Raw genomic sequence first — 17,550 nt, 5'->3', positions numbered from 1 at the left:
ACAAAGATGCATACAGTATTCATATATCATGGTGGGGGTTTCTGATATCCTGGGATGGTTCTGTTCCTTGATTTAATGTGGATTACATGGATATGAAATCAGAATATGAAAATTCAGCTTTCTATGCATTTATGATAGGTAATAATTTTTCATGTTCTGTATATTGTTGTTTGATAAATATTTATAAAGAGGAGATGATTAAAGATGTAGATCAAAAGAAATAGCATCATTTCCACTACTACAGCTGCCTCACTATAACCTTTGAGGAGAAATGGAGGTAAAACATAACTACCAGCTTTTTTAGCCTTGGACTTCACTGCTTTGAAGTTATGAATACCTAGAAAACAATAAACCCCTTTATGATGCTATGCAAGAGATATGTGTGTTGTAGCAAATATCTCTTAGGAGGTAATCTTAGTGAGAAAGTTACTTCAAGTCACAGTTATATTTCCTATCATTAAGCAACATGTAGCAAGTAATCACCACTCAGAAAAATAACAACAGGATGAAAACTTGTAAAATTGTATAGAAATTTGAAATTACGAGATGCTTATCCAAATTTTATAAATCTATAAATGAATAGCATACCAGTGTGACTGGAATTACAGTGTGTATCTGCCTAGCCATTCTGCGTAGGTCTGAGTATAAACTACCAACCTGTGATTTTCAGGCGACTGTTACTTGGAGGACTGGTCTTCATGGAGCCTGTGTCAGCAGACCTGTGTGAATGGGGAAGATCTTGGCTTTGGTGGAATACAGGTCCGATCCAGAGCAGTGATTATCCAGGAACTAGAGAACCAACATCTGTGCCCAGAGCAGATGTTGGAAACAAGGTCATGTGATGGTGAGTGTCTGCCGTCAGCAAATCTGCTCATTTTAGTTTTGTGTCAGTACGCAAAAGCGTAAGATAAAGACGGGCCAGCCGGGTGTGGTGGAACAGGCCTGTAATACTATCTATGAGGTGCTGGGGCGGGACAATTGAGAGTTCACGCAACCCTGGATAATTCAAGCAAGACAGTGTCTCAAATAAAAAAAGGATTGAGGGTGCACCTCAGTGCTAAAGTCCCCTGAGTTCAATCTCCAGTACTACAAAAAATAATTTTTTTCTATTAACAAATTTTCTAAAATCCCACGAAAAGTTGAGAATTAGTAGTAATATTCTGAATTATAAAATTTTAGAAGAAGAAAAATCCTGTCATCCATAATAAATTAGATGTAAAAAAATTAGAAGTGTATGTGCTTCCCAGGTTTACAAGCTAAAGAAGGCTGAGAGAATTAAGAGCACATTTCATACTTATAATAGTAAGTATGTATGAATCTAACAGTATCTTCCATTTACTTGTATGACAAGATTAAAGAAAAATTACAAACCCACAGCAAGATGGGAAACTTTACTATTCTCAGGAATTGATAAATCAAATTGTTAATAAGAATTAGCAGTTTTAGCCAGGCATGGGGGCACGTGCCTATAATCTCAGCACTTGGGAGGCTGAAGCTGGAGGATTGCCATGAGTGTGAGACTAACCTGGGGCTACATAGTAAATTCAAGGCCAGTCTGAATTGCATAGCAAGACCTTGTGTCAAAAAACAAGAAAGAAAGAAAGAAAGAAAGAAAGAAAGAAAGAAAGAAAGAAAGAAAGAAAGAGAAAGAAAGAAAAAAAGAAAAAGAAAGAAAAGAAAGAAAGAAAGAAAGAAAGAAAGAAAGAAAGAAAGAAAGAAAAGAAAGAGAGAGGGAGAGAGAAAAAGGAAGGAAGGAAGGAAGAGAGAAAGAGAAAAGAAGGAAGAAAGAAAGGGCATTAGCAATTTCAAGGGGGAGTAAAATGATCAGTATGTGATATGTACATGTCTCAAGAACCCAAACTAAATATATCCCAAGCATAAACTAATAACAAAATTTAAATAAAATAAATTAGCAATTTTAATTTTAATATAATTTGACACAGACCATATAAGTTCATGTGTATTTTGTGTCTGTGTATGTTTGTATAGACATAGATAGAACTATTCATTCAATATCAGCAGCACATGGCATACACGAGAACCACAGAGAATTAAATATCATATAGTGGAAATTGGAAATCCCAATAAAAAGAAAAGAATTGATAGCTAATTGAGAACATGGATTCAGCAACCCTTTCATCCCCAATTGTGTTCTCAAACAGTTAAGGAACTCAAATTATAATGTCAACTACCATCCAAAATATCATCTTCATAACGAAAAACTGCAGAAGAAGGCATAGAATGTCAAACACTTACAATGAAAATCAAATGGGGTAGATGACTTAACCCCCAAAAGCAGATAAAATTCCAACTCCATCAATTTATTCTCCAAATTTATCAGCCAGGTAAAACACCCCGTAAACCTAGAGCAGGGTAGCTGAGGAGTAGAACCAGTTTGAGGCTTACAATAAATTAAATAGTTCCCCAGGCAGAAAGAGAATTGGTTATGCCAATGACAAAATAATAGCATTAGAAATCAGTATCACAACGATTGCACACACACAAAAGTCCTCCATGCATACCCAGAATTTGAAAACTGCACTTTTAGAGTGTTACACCTCAAGCATTATATGGAATGTAGCAAAGAAATACTAAGAAGAGAATGTAAAGCCTTACATGCTTATGTAGGAGAAAGAAAAGTTTTTAAACGAGCTGTGCTTTCAATTCTCTTTTATTTGAAATGGTTAAAGGAAATAGAATGCCCCGAATCTAGATGAGTAAAAACTCAATAACAGAGGAAAGACACAGGGAAAATCAACAAAACCAATAGCTTGTTTTTTGACCAAACCAACAAGGTAAATCATGCAGTGCTAAATCAATGAAGAGGGGCTGGGGATTTAGCTCAGCGGCAACGCGCCTGCCTGGCAAGCGCAAGGTCGTGAGTTGCGTTCCCGGTACCGGAGAAAAACCAAAAAAAAATAAAAAAAATAAAAAATAAATCAATGAAGAAAAACAGCAAAGCCAACACTACCACACACAGAAGAGAGTTTAGAAAATACAATAGATCTGTGTCGTTCTTGCTGAAAATGTAAAATCTTAAGTGAAGATAACGTATAGAATATTATCATTTATCAAGTAATAGAAAAGATACATAGCTACACCATGAATTCTATAACCATTAGAAATCAAATATGTGCACACATATGCACACAATGTAAAACCTGAAGGGGTTCAATAAGGTTTTACCAAAATTTAAAGAAACAGACAGCTTTTACTTATAAGAAAGCCTAAGAAAATACAAACAAATTAATTGGAGAGAAAAGAGAAAGGAAAATCCCCCAACCTCCTCCCTATAACCTTGACATTGAACCCACTCAGTGAAATCAAATCACCCATGATAATAAACGTCAAATCCTACAAAAATTATTATCTAAGAAAATAACATGTTTAGTATATAATTAGTATCATGACTAGTTATGACATCCTATAAATACAAATTTACCTAAATATTGGAAGAATCTGTTACATTCCTACACCTTAACAGAAACAAGCAGGATCTGGATTTTAAGTGCATGTTGGGAAGAGTGCAAAATTCCATCCTTATTTACTAAAACTTGCAAACTGAACTTAAACTTGAAGGAAAAATTCCACATTAAAAATGTACGATAATTCATCAACAAGTATTTGGAAGGAAAAAGAAAGTTAAATATTATATGATTTCAAAGCTAATATAGTGAAGGTCCGATAGTCTTACTTTTACCAGGAAGACTCAATTATAAAGTTATAACCATAACAATACCACTGTACAAGTAGAAATAAGTCTGACAAAATGAAGTAAGTTACATAAGGAAAATTATAAAATCTTATTGGAGGCATGAAGAACTAAAACATTGATAAAATACACAGAATCATGGATAAAGATCTGCAATATCAAAAGGTCAATTTTATGTCAATTAACCTATAAATTCCATGAGATTTTGGCTGATAGCTAAAATAATTTGGAAAATAGATCCTAATATTAACTTGGAAGGAAAAGAACCTAAATATTCTTAAGAGAAAATGAAGCAAATCCACTACTTACATAGCTTTTATTCAAGACTGATGTCATAGATTTATGTCAAGGGTTAGTTACAAAGAATGATCATTCATAGTAAAATAATTACACCAATGAGATAAGACAGAGAATCTCAGGGATGAATTCTCACATATATGCAAATAGGAGAGTGAAAGTAGCGAATGAGTGGGTGAATAATGTTGCCCTAATTTTTAATCCATACAAAGTTTCCTGAGGTAGTACTCATAATATAAAACTATATTCCAGATAAACTGTACACCTAAAGGTAAAGAGCAAAACTGTAAAACATTTAAAGTAAATACGAAAAAAATGTTTTATGAACTCACAGTGGAGAAAGATTTTCTAAATACTATTCCAACACACGAGGAAAAGGAAAAAGGATGAAAGTATATATTAAATTGTTTTTTTTTGTTGTTGTTGTTTTTTGTTTTTCTTCCGGTACCAGGAATTGAACTCACGACCTTGCACTTGTCAGGCAGGCACTTTGCTGCTGAGCTAAATCCCCAGCCCCTATATATTAAATTGAACTTTCTACACAGTAAAATAGATCATGAAAAGCAAAAACAGAACAATGTAATAGAGGACATAGCTGAATATGCTGTAGTATTTAGTACAGTGGGTTTCTAGGTGGCAGTTACATTGACTGTATCAACATAAAAATCGTATAGAAATATTTCATCTGCAACACTAAGAAATTTTAAAATTGTATATATAATAAGTCTTGAATTGCAAGGATAAAAGGTTGCATACCAGTTGTGCATATATATAATAAAAGAAAAAGGCATGGTGCAGAAAGTCATACATTTATGACTGGTAAAATTTATAGAATGGTATGTATGGCTGGGAGAGGGAAGGACAGAAGATAACTAGACCTCAAGTGTGTATCTTGTTTTATCCATCAACAAGCAAATGAGAGCTAAGGAAATATGGCTAACTGGTGATATTTGTTAGAATTGCATGATAATAATTGAATACATACTTCTCCATAACTGTCTATATGTTTCACATTTTGTAACACTTTAAAAACAAGCCACAAAATTAAACCACAAACTCACATTCCCACCAGGTCACATGACAGTAGACATGGACAGTGATTTGGGATTCAGGTGTATAGCTGCAGCTTTATAAGATTTGCATAGAAACTTTGAGATGTGAATTTGACATTTGAATTCTCAGAAACGCATTTATCACTTGTCAATTTTCATGAGCATTTTGTGAATCCTCCACCTCCGTGATTGTCCTGGGGCTTCCAAACGCTTCCGCTAATGTAAGTCCCTCCCTGCAGGTGGGCAGTGCTATGAATATAAGTGGGTCGCAAGCGCGTGGAAGGGCTCTTCCCGAACAGTCTGGTGTCAGCGGTCAGATGGTACAAACGTAACAGGTAAACTCCCATTCCTCTTTGCTCTTTGCAAGTATTCCTGTAACACACATGTAACTGGCTACGTAAAATAATGCAGGAAACCAAGATATTTTACCTTTCAACACATGGTTGAGATTAGCATGCCTGAGCTGTATACGTGTCTGGTAACCAGTGACAAATTATTTTATTTTATACTGTTTCAAATTCTGCCTCACATAGTCCTTTTAGATATTGCTGCTAGAACTTATTAAATTAAAATAGTGACTGTGATAAGTCATAATTATAAGTAATTTTCAGATTGTACTTGAAATGTTGAATATGAACAAGCTACTACATGTTTTAAAAATCAGTGTTTTCTGTTTGTGCTGTATGCCTTAAAGGTAATACAAATGCCCGCCAAAAAATCACCAAAGGTATATGATTTTATAAATCCAAATAACTTGCTTAAATTTTTAAAATCTATGATTGAGAATTTTGATTAATTAATAAGTAATACTTATTAATTAATAATTTAAGGTGATGACAGAGTAAATGAGCTTTTCTCTTTTCAGATGGCCTGGGTTTGGGCCATCACCTTAAATTATTATACTTCCAAAGGAGAAATGCAGTAGGCTTTCTACTGTGCTTTGACCTAAATATACTTCCAAAGAGCTACTCTAATCTGCAGTTACTAAAAGTATCTTTATGTGATTCCAGTAAGTGCAAGAAATCTCAAGGACCCATTAAAGGGGAAAGAAAATTTAATATGAGATATGTAGTGAATCACTCTGCATATTTCCTAGAAAGAAATAAAAATCAGAGCCAGAACCTCAACCTTGGATGTACGGATCCAGAAATTCCTTTTTGTAGCTCTAACGTACAGAAACCTGCATAGCATAGTGGAAGAGGTAGTGTTGACAGTTCACTGCTCAGGGGCACCTCCTGACTTGCTGTTCTGATCCTCCTGCAGAAAAAAGAAATAGCACTTGCACGCTCATGAGTAACGTTCACTTATAATTTTAACTTTAATATATACACTATGTGTGCAAAGATCAATATGCTTTTGGAAACCATCCATTTTCATATTTAACTTTAAATCACCTGGATTATTTACTTCATCCCTATGAAAGCTGGAACATGAGGCCAAATTCTCTTCTTATGAAGATTTGATTTTTCACCTGAGGAAACAGTGCTGAGACACCCTTGAAAGCAGCATCTCCCAGTGGACACACATGTAACAAAGAAAAGACACATACCAGGAACCTTAGCTTTTTCACTGGGCTTAGTAGGGAAAGAAAGCCTGCCTGAGCCCCACTGTAAGAGTCACAGGGTAAGAAGAGCCTTGAATAGGGACACAGAGGCTTTGTGAATCAGAAGGTATTACAGAAGTATCCATCAAACTTGGAAGCTGGCAATAAATTTCTACATTCTTTTTAAAACCATTCTGGGCCTTATTTTTTTCAAATGTATATGCAAATAACATTAATCTAATTTTCCTTGCCCATATTAAAGTTCTTTTCACACTCTGCATGGGGCTTTTCACAATGCAAAGTTAAGTCAAATTTTAAAGACTAGGGGCTGGGGATTTAGCTCAGCGGCACAGTGCCTGCCTGGCAAGCGCGAGGTCGTGAGCTCAATTCCTGGTACCAGAAAAAAAAAATTTTGAAGACTTACCTGAGGAAATTAATTTTTTATTTTTTAATAAGTGTATCAAATGTATTTATTTCTTTCTAATGTTTCTGTTACCATAAAGCCAATGTGTAAATAATTTGTGATAACTTCTATGTGCAATCTTGTTCCTCCTTTAAGGAGAGATGAGACTGTTTATACAACATAGATATGGTACTTTAACTGATAAGTAATTGTCATAAGAAACTCTACATAATGTTTTCCTTTTTTCATGTGTTTAATGATAATAATTTATAAAACCACTGAACTTAAAATTGCTTTGCAACAACTACTTTTTGGTGACAACTTTCCATGTATATTTTGTATTCGTAATTTTGAAGGACAAAGAATTCACAATCTGCACCTTTGGTCAGATCCAGAGGATTATCAATTCTGTAATCAAAGACAAAAATTTCTTGCTAAAATTCTGTTAAACTGAACAAATATAATTTGAAAGTGTGAGTACCTTCCATGTTTCCAATGTTGTTTCTTAAAATACCCACTCACATTTTAACACATCTCTCACAATAACTAAGGCATTATAATCAAAAACAAAAGAAGGAAAAAGGGATACACTCCTACAACATAAAGTTAAAAAAGTACAAACAACTTGATACCTACATTCATTTTCTTCATTATACCACAAAAATACACTAAATTAATAAGAATAATGATATAGCTCATAAGAAATGTGTTATAAAAACATATTTATGCAGTGCTCACATAAAGTTTCAATAGACATGAAATCTATTATTTTGAATTGCCAAGTAAGAATTTTGGCTTTAGAAAGAAATTAAATCTGCTTTTCAATCGCCGGGCTTGGCTGAAGGAGCTACTGACAGAAATGGGTGGGGTGCAACTAATTTTTACAAGATACAGTCATAAAACCATCCTTCTGACAAATGCACAGTGATACCTACCAAGTCCCACACGTTGCGTTATCACTTCTGGGTAAGAAAGACCTCAGGTTGTTAAATAAAGTACCCAAGTATTTTACAGACAGAGAAATCCTTGGGATTTACAGAGTGGCTCAAGAGTGAAAGACAAGTCTATAACAGCAGTATGTTTTTATCATAGCAAGAGATTCCATTTGTCAAAACACGGCTTTCTGTTCTGCAGGGGGCTGCCTGGTGCGGAGCCAGCCTGAGGCTGACAGGTCTTGTAACCCTCCGTGTAATCAGCCCCATTCGTACTGCAGCGAGGTAGGTGCAAATCCATGACGCTGGACAACCTGCCCGCGTTGTTTGTCCCCCGGCTGTCTGTGATGCAGTTTACTCCCCTCCCTGCAGAGCACATTTTCAGAAAACCTCCACATATGACAGTATAACCAATTGGGCATGCATTTATCTTTAAAATACCTGCATAACACAAAAGATAGGTTCATATTTCTTTTAATGTCATTAAAACAAAAATGCCGTGCTGAATTTTTAAAGAAAAACCTCCTCTAAAGCTTCGCCTTTGAAGAGGGCCAGTTCTACTTAGAAAGGTCACCTCACATGCTGGGTGTTGATCTTCGCTTTCTCCTGCAGGCAAAGACCTGCCGCTGCGAAGAAGGATACACTGAAGTCATGTCTTCCAACAGCACACTCGAGCAGTGCACACTCATCCCCGCGGTGGTGATGCCCACGGTGGAAGACAGGAGAGGAGATGTGAAAACCAGTCGTGCGGTCCATCCAACCCAGCCCTCCGTGAATCCAGCAGGCCGGGATAGGAGCTGGTTTCTGCAGCCCTTTGGGCCCGGTGAGATGATCCAACAGCCCTGCTGCGTAGTTCTTTAGTTACGTCCTCAGCCAGGAGCACACTAAATAAAGAAGCGTAATAAGAAAAATGTAAATTTGCAGGGGGAAGTATGTTCTTATTCACAGCTGAGACAAAAAGACTGAAAAGACATTCTAGAATTTTCAGTTTGATCACAGAGCCGTCATAGCTTGAACCTTACCTGGAAATCCAGTGCTGCAGTTCTGTGACAGGGGAATTTGGTCTTCAGAACACTTTATATGAGCCTTAAAAGCTGGTGTACTCACAAAACTGAAAAGCTGTACTAGTATCAGATTCATACGGGCAGGACTTGAGCCTTCCTGTCTAAATAGGATGATCCAAACTTGAACACTGGGGCTGGGGATTTAGCTCAGTGGCAAAGTGCCTGCCTGGCAAGCGCAAGGTCGTGCGTTTGATTCCGGGTACAAGAAGGAAAAAAAAAAAAAAAAAAAAAAAAACAAACTTGAAGACTGACCAGACCATTTTCAATTAAGCAGATAGTTCTAATGTTTCTAGTGCTGGAGTGGACACCAACACAGGTAAAAGCTTGAAGGCCTGATGAAATACTGTTCCCTGCACTGCATCCTTTCGTCCATAATTGGAGCCCAGTCATGTGAGAAGTTCCCCAAAGATTAGGTAGAAGCTAAGATAATGCCACTTTTCCTTTTGCACACTGGAGGAATTACTAGTTCATGAACAAAGGACCTCTCCAGGCAGAGCTAGGCATAGTCTGTTTTACAAGTCCATTAGAAACATCGGAAATGAAGAAAGGAATCCGTAGCTAGCATATCTCTATTTCTAACGAGTTCAACCGACAGGCCTTCCCTTACTGGAGAGTCATTATAGAGTTTTTAAAGGTACTTTAAATATTTGAGTAGTTAACTTTATCAACACTATATTTGTGTTGATTAGGTTCTTTTTATTTTTCTGAAAATGCAATTCATTTTGTCGAGCTGATTTGTCTATGTAAGCAGTAGAGTTGTAAATGGCCATTTGCAGTCTTGACTTTGACGAAGAATTCAAGCAGATCACTGCAAATCAAACCCAAGTTTAACAAAAAGAATATTATTGCCATTATTTTCGATTTAATAGGTAGTTTACCCAAAGTGAAAATTTTAGCATTTCAAAAAGAGGCAGCTTCTGAAAAATGAGAAACATTCTTTGTCTTTTGAAAACTCCAGAGTATTTGTTAAAGAATTTTTAGGACAAAAAAAGCCAAAAGCAGAATTCCTTTAAGAGGTATCTTCTGTTTGAAGTTTATTCAGAACATATAGCTGAGAAGTTTAAAGAGAATGAGACCAGAAAACTGAATTAATTAGAAAAATTCAAGTCATGTTTGATTCCATAGATTAGAAAAGTTAGGGAAAAATTATTCTAAAATCTTTGAATAAGCTATTTAAAGTGATTTTTTTCAAATAATATATCGTCAATCCAATCTTAAGGGACAATATATGTATAGAGTCAATAAAAGATTACTAATTATAGAATAAATAGGTTAAGTTTATTCACTTTGCTTTCATATAGAACAAAAATGTTATAAAATGACATAGTTTTCAAATACCATTCTACATCACCTTCGAATTGTAGGACTTTATTTAAATTTATTTTTCACCTTTTAATTTTTCATTCTCAAAATAGGTGTGAAATTATATATTTGAGTAGCATTACACATGCATTAAATTTGAGGTAAAATCAAGCAAGAAGCAGCATACATTTAGATATAAATTCAACATCTGAGTACAAACACTATTTTCTGCTTTGAAATTCAATCTTCACTGCTAACATCATTAGTAGCTAGCATCTAATTCATAACAGTAACTTTGTGTTAATCAGTAATTGCTGAAGAAATAATTTATTTTGAATTTCACAAAGACATTAGTCATCTGTGGTTGGTCATTGGTCATAGTTAAAGACTGTCATATAAATTCCAGAGCAATGGGAATTAATAGCTAATATCCATTCTTCTTAGACGGGAGACTAAAGACCTGGGTTTATGGAGTCGCAGCCGGGGCATTTGTGCTACTCATCTTTATTGTCTCCGTGATTTATCTAGCTTGGTGAGTGTTTAAATATTTCAAAATCTGATGGGAAATACAATGTCTCCATTTCAAAGAAAATACTTTCATGTTACCTGAAACATAGAAACAAGAGACTAATATCTGAAATAAGTAGGTGACATTTATTCAGTACTCATGTGAAGCTCTAAAAAAATAAGACTTTAATCTTAGATGGCTAAAAACTACTAACTCTGTCTGAGCTGTTGCCTTTCTGGAGATGAGCCAGATATTCTAGGTCATCTTTTCAAGTTTATTCTTTTCCATATATGATGCTATTTTGTATGGACTGTGACGAACTGGGCATTTTTATAGTGAATTACTACTGGCGGAGGATATTATAGTAATATATAATCTCATTTAACTATCTATGTAAGCATGTGTTGCTTATAAATTCTGTGTAATTTGTCAAGGTTTCTAGCCTAATGCAAGTTATTATACTATAACGTCACTTTTGTTGTCAATCCTAGAAAAATTACACTTGAATAAATTGTCTTTTATAAGACAGTAAAATACTTGAAGTTTATTTAAAATTTTTTCTAGAGCCAAAACTGTGAAATTCAGAGACAAGAAAAATCAAATTCTAAGGTTAGATTCAGGCAATGTGAGCAATTTAGATCGATCAATCGCTTTTGCATCTTTTACCTTTTTATTTAAAATAATAAAATTCACAACTAAAGGTTTATTTTCTTTCTCTCAATTTTACTAAATCTCTTACAGCAAGAAGCCAAAGAAGCCCCAAAGAAGGCAAAACAACCGGCTGAAACCTTTGACTTTAGCCTATGATGGAGACGCAGACATGTGACCTATAGCTTTTGCTGACAGAAACCAATCTTGGCTTTCTGAATCTCCAGTAGCCAATCAGAGGCCACAATGACAGTGTGCAAACTGTGGATTATAATTCATTTTAACTTTTTAAAAAAGCATCATAAAGAGTGGAAGTCACATTGCCACTGGAAATCTGCAGGAGGGTACCGCTTACACATAGACCATCCACCCTAAGAATTCTAGGAGATTTAGTGGAATACATGCTACATTTTGAGAGTTTTATGTCATCTTTCTTGAAATCTGCCAACTGAAAAACCACTTTCATCTCTAAGAACTAGTGGTGAAATTGGCCAGATGGGGATTCCTGACGCAAGACTGTTCCCAGTGTTTAAACCCACAGAACTTGCTAGCATGAAGAGTTTATACCACAATCTCTGCAGTACTATAGTCAAACATAACAACATGTATACTCAACTGAATGATATTCATTATAATGTCATATTATGTACTTGATAATAAGCAACTTTAACAGTGAAGAAGAGATCGGCTCCAAGCTGAGCAGAAACCCCATGGAATAAAGTCAGCATCTCTATGGTTCTTGGTAGCATTGGTTGACGTGCATTTCAGAGACAAAGACTCTGTTTTTAAGACTTCGTTCTTGTTTTTCCACAATGTACAAGTGCTGGACATTACTAGTATCTTAGAAGAAAGGGTCCTCCATTTCCGTATTTTATAGTTGCTATTGTCCGGAAAACTAATTTGCTTGTGTTGCTGCAGTACATTTCTACTTTCCCTAATTTTCAGCTGGTTGCCTGCATCTTTTTTGCTCTATGGAAGGCATATTTTTGCACTATATTAGTGCAGCGTGATGGGAATTTAACCAGTATCGCCATAGAAACTGCCTCTTTTCAAATGGCATGAAGACATCCGTGCCAAGAGTGTCCGGGACACACTAGCAATTCCCGGTACCCTGACGAGAGTGAAGTTCAGGTTGAACGGCGACAGGATGGAATCGGCTCTTGCACCTGCTGTATGCACTCTTCCTCCTCACTGTAGCCACTGCAAAACTGGCAACAGAGCTGTAACTGCAGGGTGGAGGGCCCCAGCCCATGGACCCTCACCAGGTGGATCCTTCTAGTTGGTTTGTAATTGCTCTTTGAAGACTGTTTCTGACTAGATTTTTATATTTGTTATCTTTGTTAAAAAAAGAAAAGAAAAGAAAAAAAGGAACTGGTTGACTTTTTAATGCCAAGCAGATGGAAAAACGATGTATGGATGATTTTTGTAGCGAAAAGAAGTCAAAACTGTGTGTTCATTCTTTCTCCCTGGTTTGTTTTCTCAGCATCAGATTCAAAGTCTGTCCTTCAGGCACTATTTCTAAACTCCCTAGTCTTCTGTCTTGCACACTGGTTTAATCTGAAGCAGTCCTTTAAATATAGGATTTCAAAAGCTAAAATTTGAAAATGGGAAGGATGAGTATCTCACCTGGGACTTCTTTAAGTGTCTTTACCAAGGGTGACAAACATTTTCTCCTCAGAATTGAGTAGTAAGTATTTCTAGCGTGGTCTGTGTTGCATTTTCTTAACTCTGACATGCATAATGCTGACGTGGACGCAACAGAATAAGAAAAAGAATGAACATGACTGCTTTCCAGTTAAATTTTCCCTCCAGAAACCAGCCAGCAGGTGACATGTACTAACCCTAGTTTGCTGACACTTGCTCTAGATGTTCTTTAATGCTAGTCACCATTGTGTCATCTCTAGTTTTCATTCATTTACCATCTGTCCATCACCAGAGCTTAGTTTCAAAGGTGAAAATCCAGCCGGTAAATTTACCATTGCATTGAAAGTTGCCGTATTTTCTACAGAAGTCACCCAGAAACTGTCCAACAATAGCCGACTTCTTTCTTATGGAAAGAAAGTTTGAAAGATCATTAAAAAGCAATATCATCTTTCAGGCAACACTATAGCAGTCTTTGGGAGGGCAAGAACTTGAGGTTTTCCAGTCTTTTTAAAGTAGTAATAAATTATTTTATCTTTTAAAAGTAGTAATAAATTATTTTATCTTAAACTTAGCTGTGTTGCTGTGAACATTTGTGGGTTATGTTTTGCCTTCACACAGTCCACAGCGGATCTTGGGCTCCCCCTGCTGTAGGTTAGGATATTTGCAAAGACCATAAAACATCAGTTAGGATGTCATTGTCCCTAAAATAAAAATATTTCCACCTATTTCAATAAGAAATAAATATGATAAGCATCTGTCCTTAATCCAATATTCAGTAGATTAGGCAATGAAAATCATTTCAAAGAGAATACGTAGTCAGAAAGATGAGAATTTTATTATAAGCCAAGGAATTAACCAAGGAAAAACAAAATCCATCTCACCTCTTTTATTGAAGAGGGAGAAAAAATATTATTGTTACTCGAAAACTTGATTGTCAATATGCATACTTCCAGATAATACTCAAGTTGATCTCTTTTAATAAAATAAAAATGGGACATTTTCATTTGTTCAAAATGGTTCAGTCTACTGCAATTACTTGAAAAATTATGTCTTATGAAATGTGTGCAACACCTAATAAAAAATTTGTAATGTACACTACAATAAAATATTATTCCAATTAAAGCTATGCTTAAAATAGTAAAAATACCATTGATTCAGAAGACAAATCACTATTATCTGATCTATGTTGTAAGAATTAAATGAACTTAGAGATCAAAACTACAAAATATTATGAAAATATAAGATGCTTTAATCCATAAATTGGTTACATTTTGTAGCACTCTATACATATGGGGAGGTTAGGTTTAACCTAACACTGAGAACCTGTTGGAGGCGCATTTTTAGGATAAGTCCGTACTTGATATCCTCTTGTTTTTGTCTCTTTAAAATAAAAAATACATAAAACATGAGAAGGAGACAGTGAAGCTATTTGGCTAGTTTGGACCAAGGAGAGGTTACTGTCGTCATGTTTATAACCTGAGAAAATTTTGGTTTTGTTCCTGGTCAGAGTCCATCATGGGTTAAATACTTTTCTAGAATTTCATCACAAATATCCTTTTCCTATTCATTCTACAGACTCAGGACAGGAACATAGTCTTAACTTGTCCATTGACACTTTGCCTTACCAGAATGATCTGTGAGCTCAAAAGGATTTAGAAATACTGTTCTGTAAGTGTGAAGGTCCACTTAGTTTAAAAAAAGAAAAGAAAAATACTGGCACAGTGATATATGGTTTTGTTGGACTGTTTGAGGTGGACCCATATAAAAGTGGCACAACTGATCTCTCTTGCAAGGGGCTGATTTGCTTATGTATCAATACCTGATCAGATACATTGACCATAATTCTTTTTTAACGCCTTTTTGAGGATACTGCAGTGTAAAAAAGAAAGGAATGCATAAAAGCACGTCTGTGCTTATAATGAAGCACAAATTACTTATAATAAGGAAATGTTATTGAATTACCACCTGTAAGACACTTTCCTAGCACTAGAAAAATTAGTAATGGCTTTTACATAAATAGATACTTAAGACATTCAGAAGAAGAAACGGTTTAAGGAGTGATTATAGCACTTCAACACATTGCCCTTTCCTCTAGATTTGTTTATAAATATGTTCCATGTGTGACACGAAAGCCCAGGGCCATGCCATGAGGAGTTCGGTATTTTCCCTGTTCCTCCCTTAGGGAGGTAGGAGTGGTCCTTGTAATTTAATCAAAAGTCTGTTAAGTTCCTGGACATTTCAAGAGAAAGTCACTTCTTACAGGGAGCAAGTAGTGCCTCTCACGCATTTATGTACCTCCTCCAAATAATTTCATTCATGTTCCTCTAGCTGATTTTCCTCTGCCTGGTTTCTCTCTACCCTACTGTCTTCGCAATGGCTTCTCTTGTCTGCTTCCTTCAGAATCACCTTCCACTAAATGTGCACCAATTTGTATATCAGAAAAATAATGGAGAATATTTACATCGCCTTCCTGTTGGACTCAAAGTGTCAGAGGGTGAATGTCTTGATTTGAGCAGAATGGATTGGTCAAAGAAGTAATTAAAGGAGAGAGGAAAGATGTGGAAGGCACACCAAAACAAATGAACAAATTTTTTTCTAGAAAAGTATCACTTCCTACACTTCATTAATTACTACCCAATGTCTTTGCTTTTTCCTTCTACATCTGTCTTGTATCCTTCTTTACTTCTCATTTTGCAAGACAGTGAAGGAGGCCTGTACCTTTCAATATTGTACAGAAAGAAAAGCCCCTCCTAGGTGGATTTGGGATCTTCACAGATTTGCGAGAATCCTGCGTCTCAAATGATCTGGGAGATTCCTATTGGTAAGAGTATTGCCAAACCCAAACGTGTTTCTTGTCCTCTTTCCTCTGTAAGGTTGGGGGTGTTGGAAGGATAAACTCTTTACAAATTTGTAAAGAATCTGTCCGAGCATGATCTTTGCGGGTATAGTTGAGATGCTAGAACTACATCTGCCTGTTTTGTTAACAATAGCTCCAGCTGCGCCTGCTCTCGGACGGCCCTGGTTGCAGTCAGGACTGCAGCATTTGGAACACAAGTGTGGGCCTCACAAATGGTTTTTTTTTTTTTGAAGAAAAGGTGTTGTGCTGTGGAATGATAAAGCTATGCCTAGCAGGTACACTGAAAAACAGCTATGTCTACAATGCTAAATGAATTAAGCAAATCCTGAGTGAACAGAGTTAATTTTGCAGCGTTTTTGTTTTGTTTATTATTTGTCTTTTGTGCTTCTACCAATCCAGACCATAAGCCAGGCAGTGTGTGAAGAGTTTTAGTTCATGGCAGTCATGTTTCCAGTGATCAAAAACCTGCATTCTGTTTAGAATATAATTAAATTTTATTATTGTCAGTTTTGTCTTTGTGTTGTGTAGGGTGTTTTTTTTTTTTTCTTTTTGTAAGTACTAGTTTCTAGAATACCTACTTTTCAGCATCCATAAGCTTTTTCTAGCTATTTTTCAGGGATGTGTTCGTGTTTATTTTTAGAAAGTAATCATTTAGATTCCCTTTCTGGTACTTTTTCCTGGTCGTTTTTTATCAGAGATTTGAAGAGATCGGCGTCTGTCACTGTAAAATATAAATTTATTAAATTTGCAATCTATCTTTCTATGAATCATAATCTTCTAAATGTGTATTTTTTGTTAATTTAATTTCCTAAATATTTATTTTGTTTAAATAAGGAGGCAGCTGTCTATGAATTTTTTTGTTAATATTACTTTGTAAATTGTGCGATGTAATTTATTTTGAATTATGTACATTTCTTTTTAACGCACAAAATGTCTGTGTGCAATTAAGTACAGATTTGAAAATAACGTTACTAAGCTTTTCAGTTAACACAGGTGGCATGTGAAGATGTAATATGCTTTTTTTACATTTTCATATGGATTATTTGTAAATAACTATATTGTGACAAACATAAACATGGAAGTCATTTTCATTCTAATCATCTTTGTCTGAGTTTTAATTTCCATCCTTTATTTCTTAAATGTGGGTTTAATTTTTTTTGTCAGTGAATGTCCAATTCCTAGTAATACTGTATTGCCCTTTTCTGGGAGATTTTAAGTCCAGTTTCAAAAGTTTGAGAAATTCAAATTTTACCACAGTCAGCTGAGGCTGCCAGATCAATCCCCATGGTCACAGGACCTCTTCATTTTCAGTGAATCAAAGGAGGGCACCAGAGAGAATGGGTGACATGGTAGACACGAAGCAACTCTACCAGGATCGTTGGTCATAAGCTGTGTTAGCCCCCAAAGGCCAAACCTAAAGGCAGAACCTCACATGTAAACCAATTCAAGCAAGAGCGCACAAATTGGGCATTTTACTGCCAGGAGAAACACAGTCATACTTTGCTACCTGATTGCTTTGAAACACATCTGATCCGATACTTGATGCTTTTTGACACTAAAATTTTGTTAAGGTCCTCATCCTTTCCCT

The 17,550-nt window shown here is 35.6% G+C and overlaps 1 protein-coding gene across 1 annotated transcript in view; it reads left to right on the top strand.

Annotated features, from left to right (window-relative positions):
* Thsd7a (thrombospondin, type I, domain containing 7A) overlaps positions 1-17,059 on the top strand; it is a gene marked incomplete at its 5' end in the record, with an annotated part of 215,631 nt that extends 198,572 nt beyond the window's left edge. Inside the window, 6 exon segments of the mRNA XM_005388151.2 lie at positions 671-844; positions 5,301-5,396; positions 8,142-8,224; positions 8,552-8,762; positions 10,750-10,837; positions 11,555-17,059. Coding sequence (XP_005388208.2) covers positions 671-844; positions 5,301-5,396; positions 8,142-8,224; positions 8,552-8,762; positions 10,750-10,837; positions 11,555-11,639 — 737 coding nt within the window. The 3' untranslated portion in view covers positions 11,640-17,059.
* Positions 17,060-17,550: the final 491 nt, after the last annotated feature.

The sequence above is a fragment of the Chinchilla lanigera genome, unplaced genomic scaffold (genome assembly GCF_000276665.1).
Source record: "Chinchilla lanigera isolate Chin_1 unplaced genomic scaffold, ChiLan1.0 scaffold00031, whole genome shotgun sequence".
NCBI lineage: Eukaryota > Metazoa > Chordata > Mammalia > Rodentia > Chinchillidae > Chinchilla > Chinchilla lanigera.
This window is presented reverse-complemented; position numbering and strand designations above follow the sequence as displayed.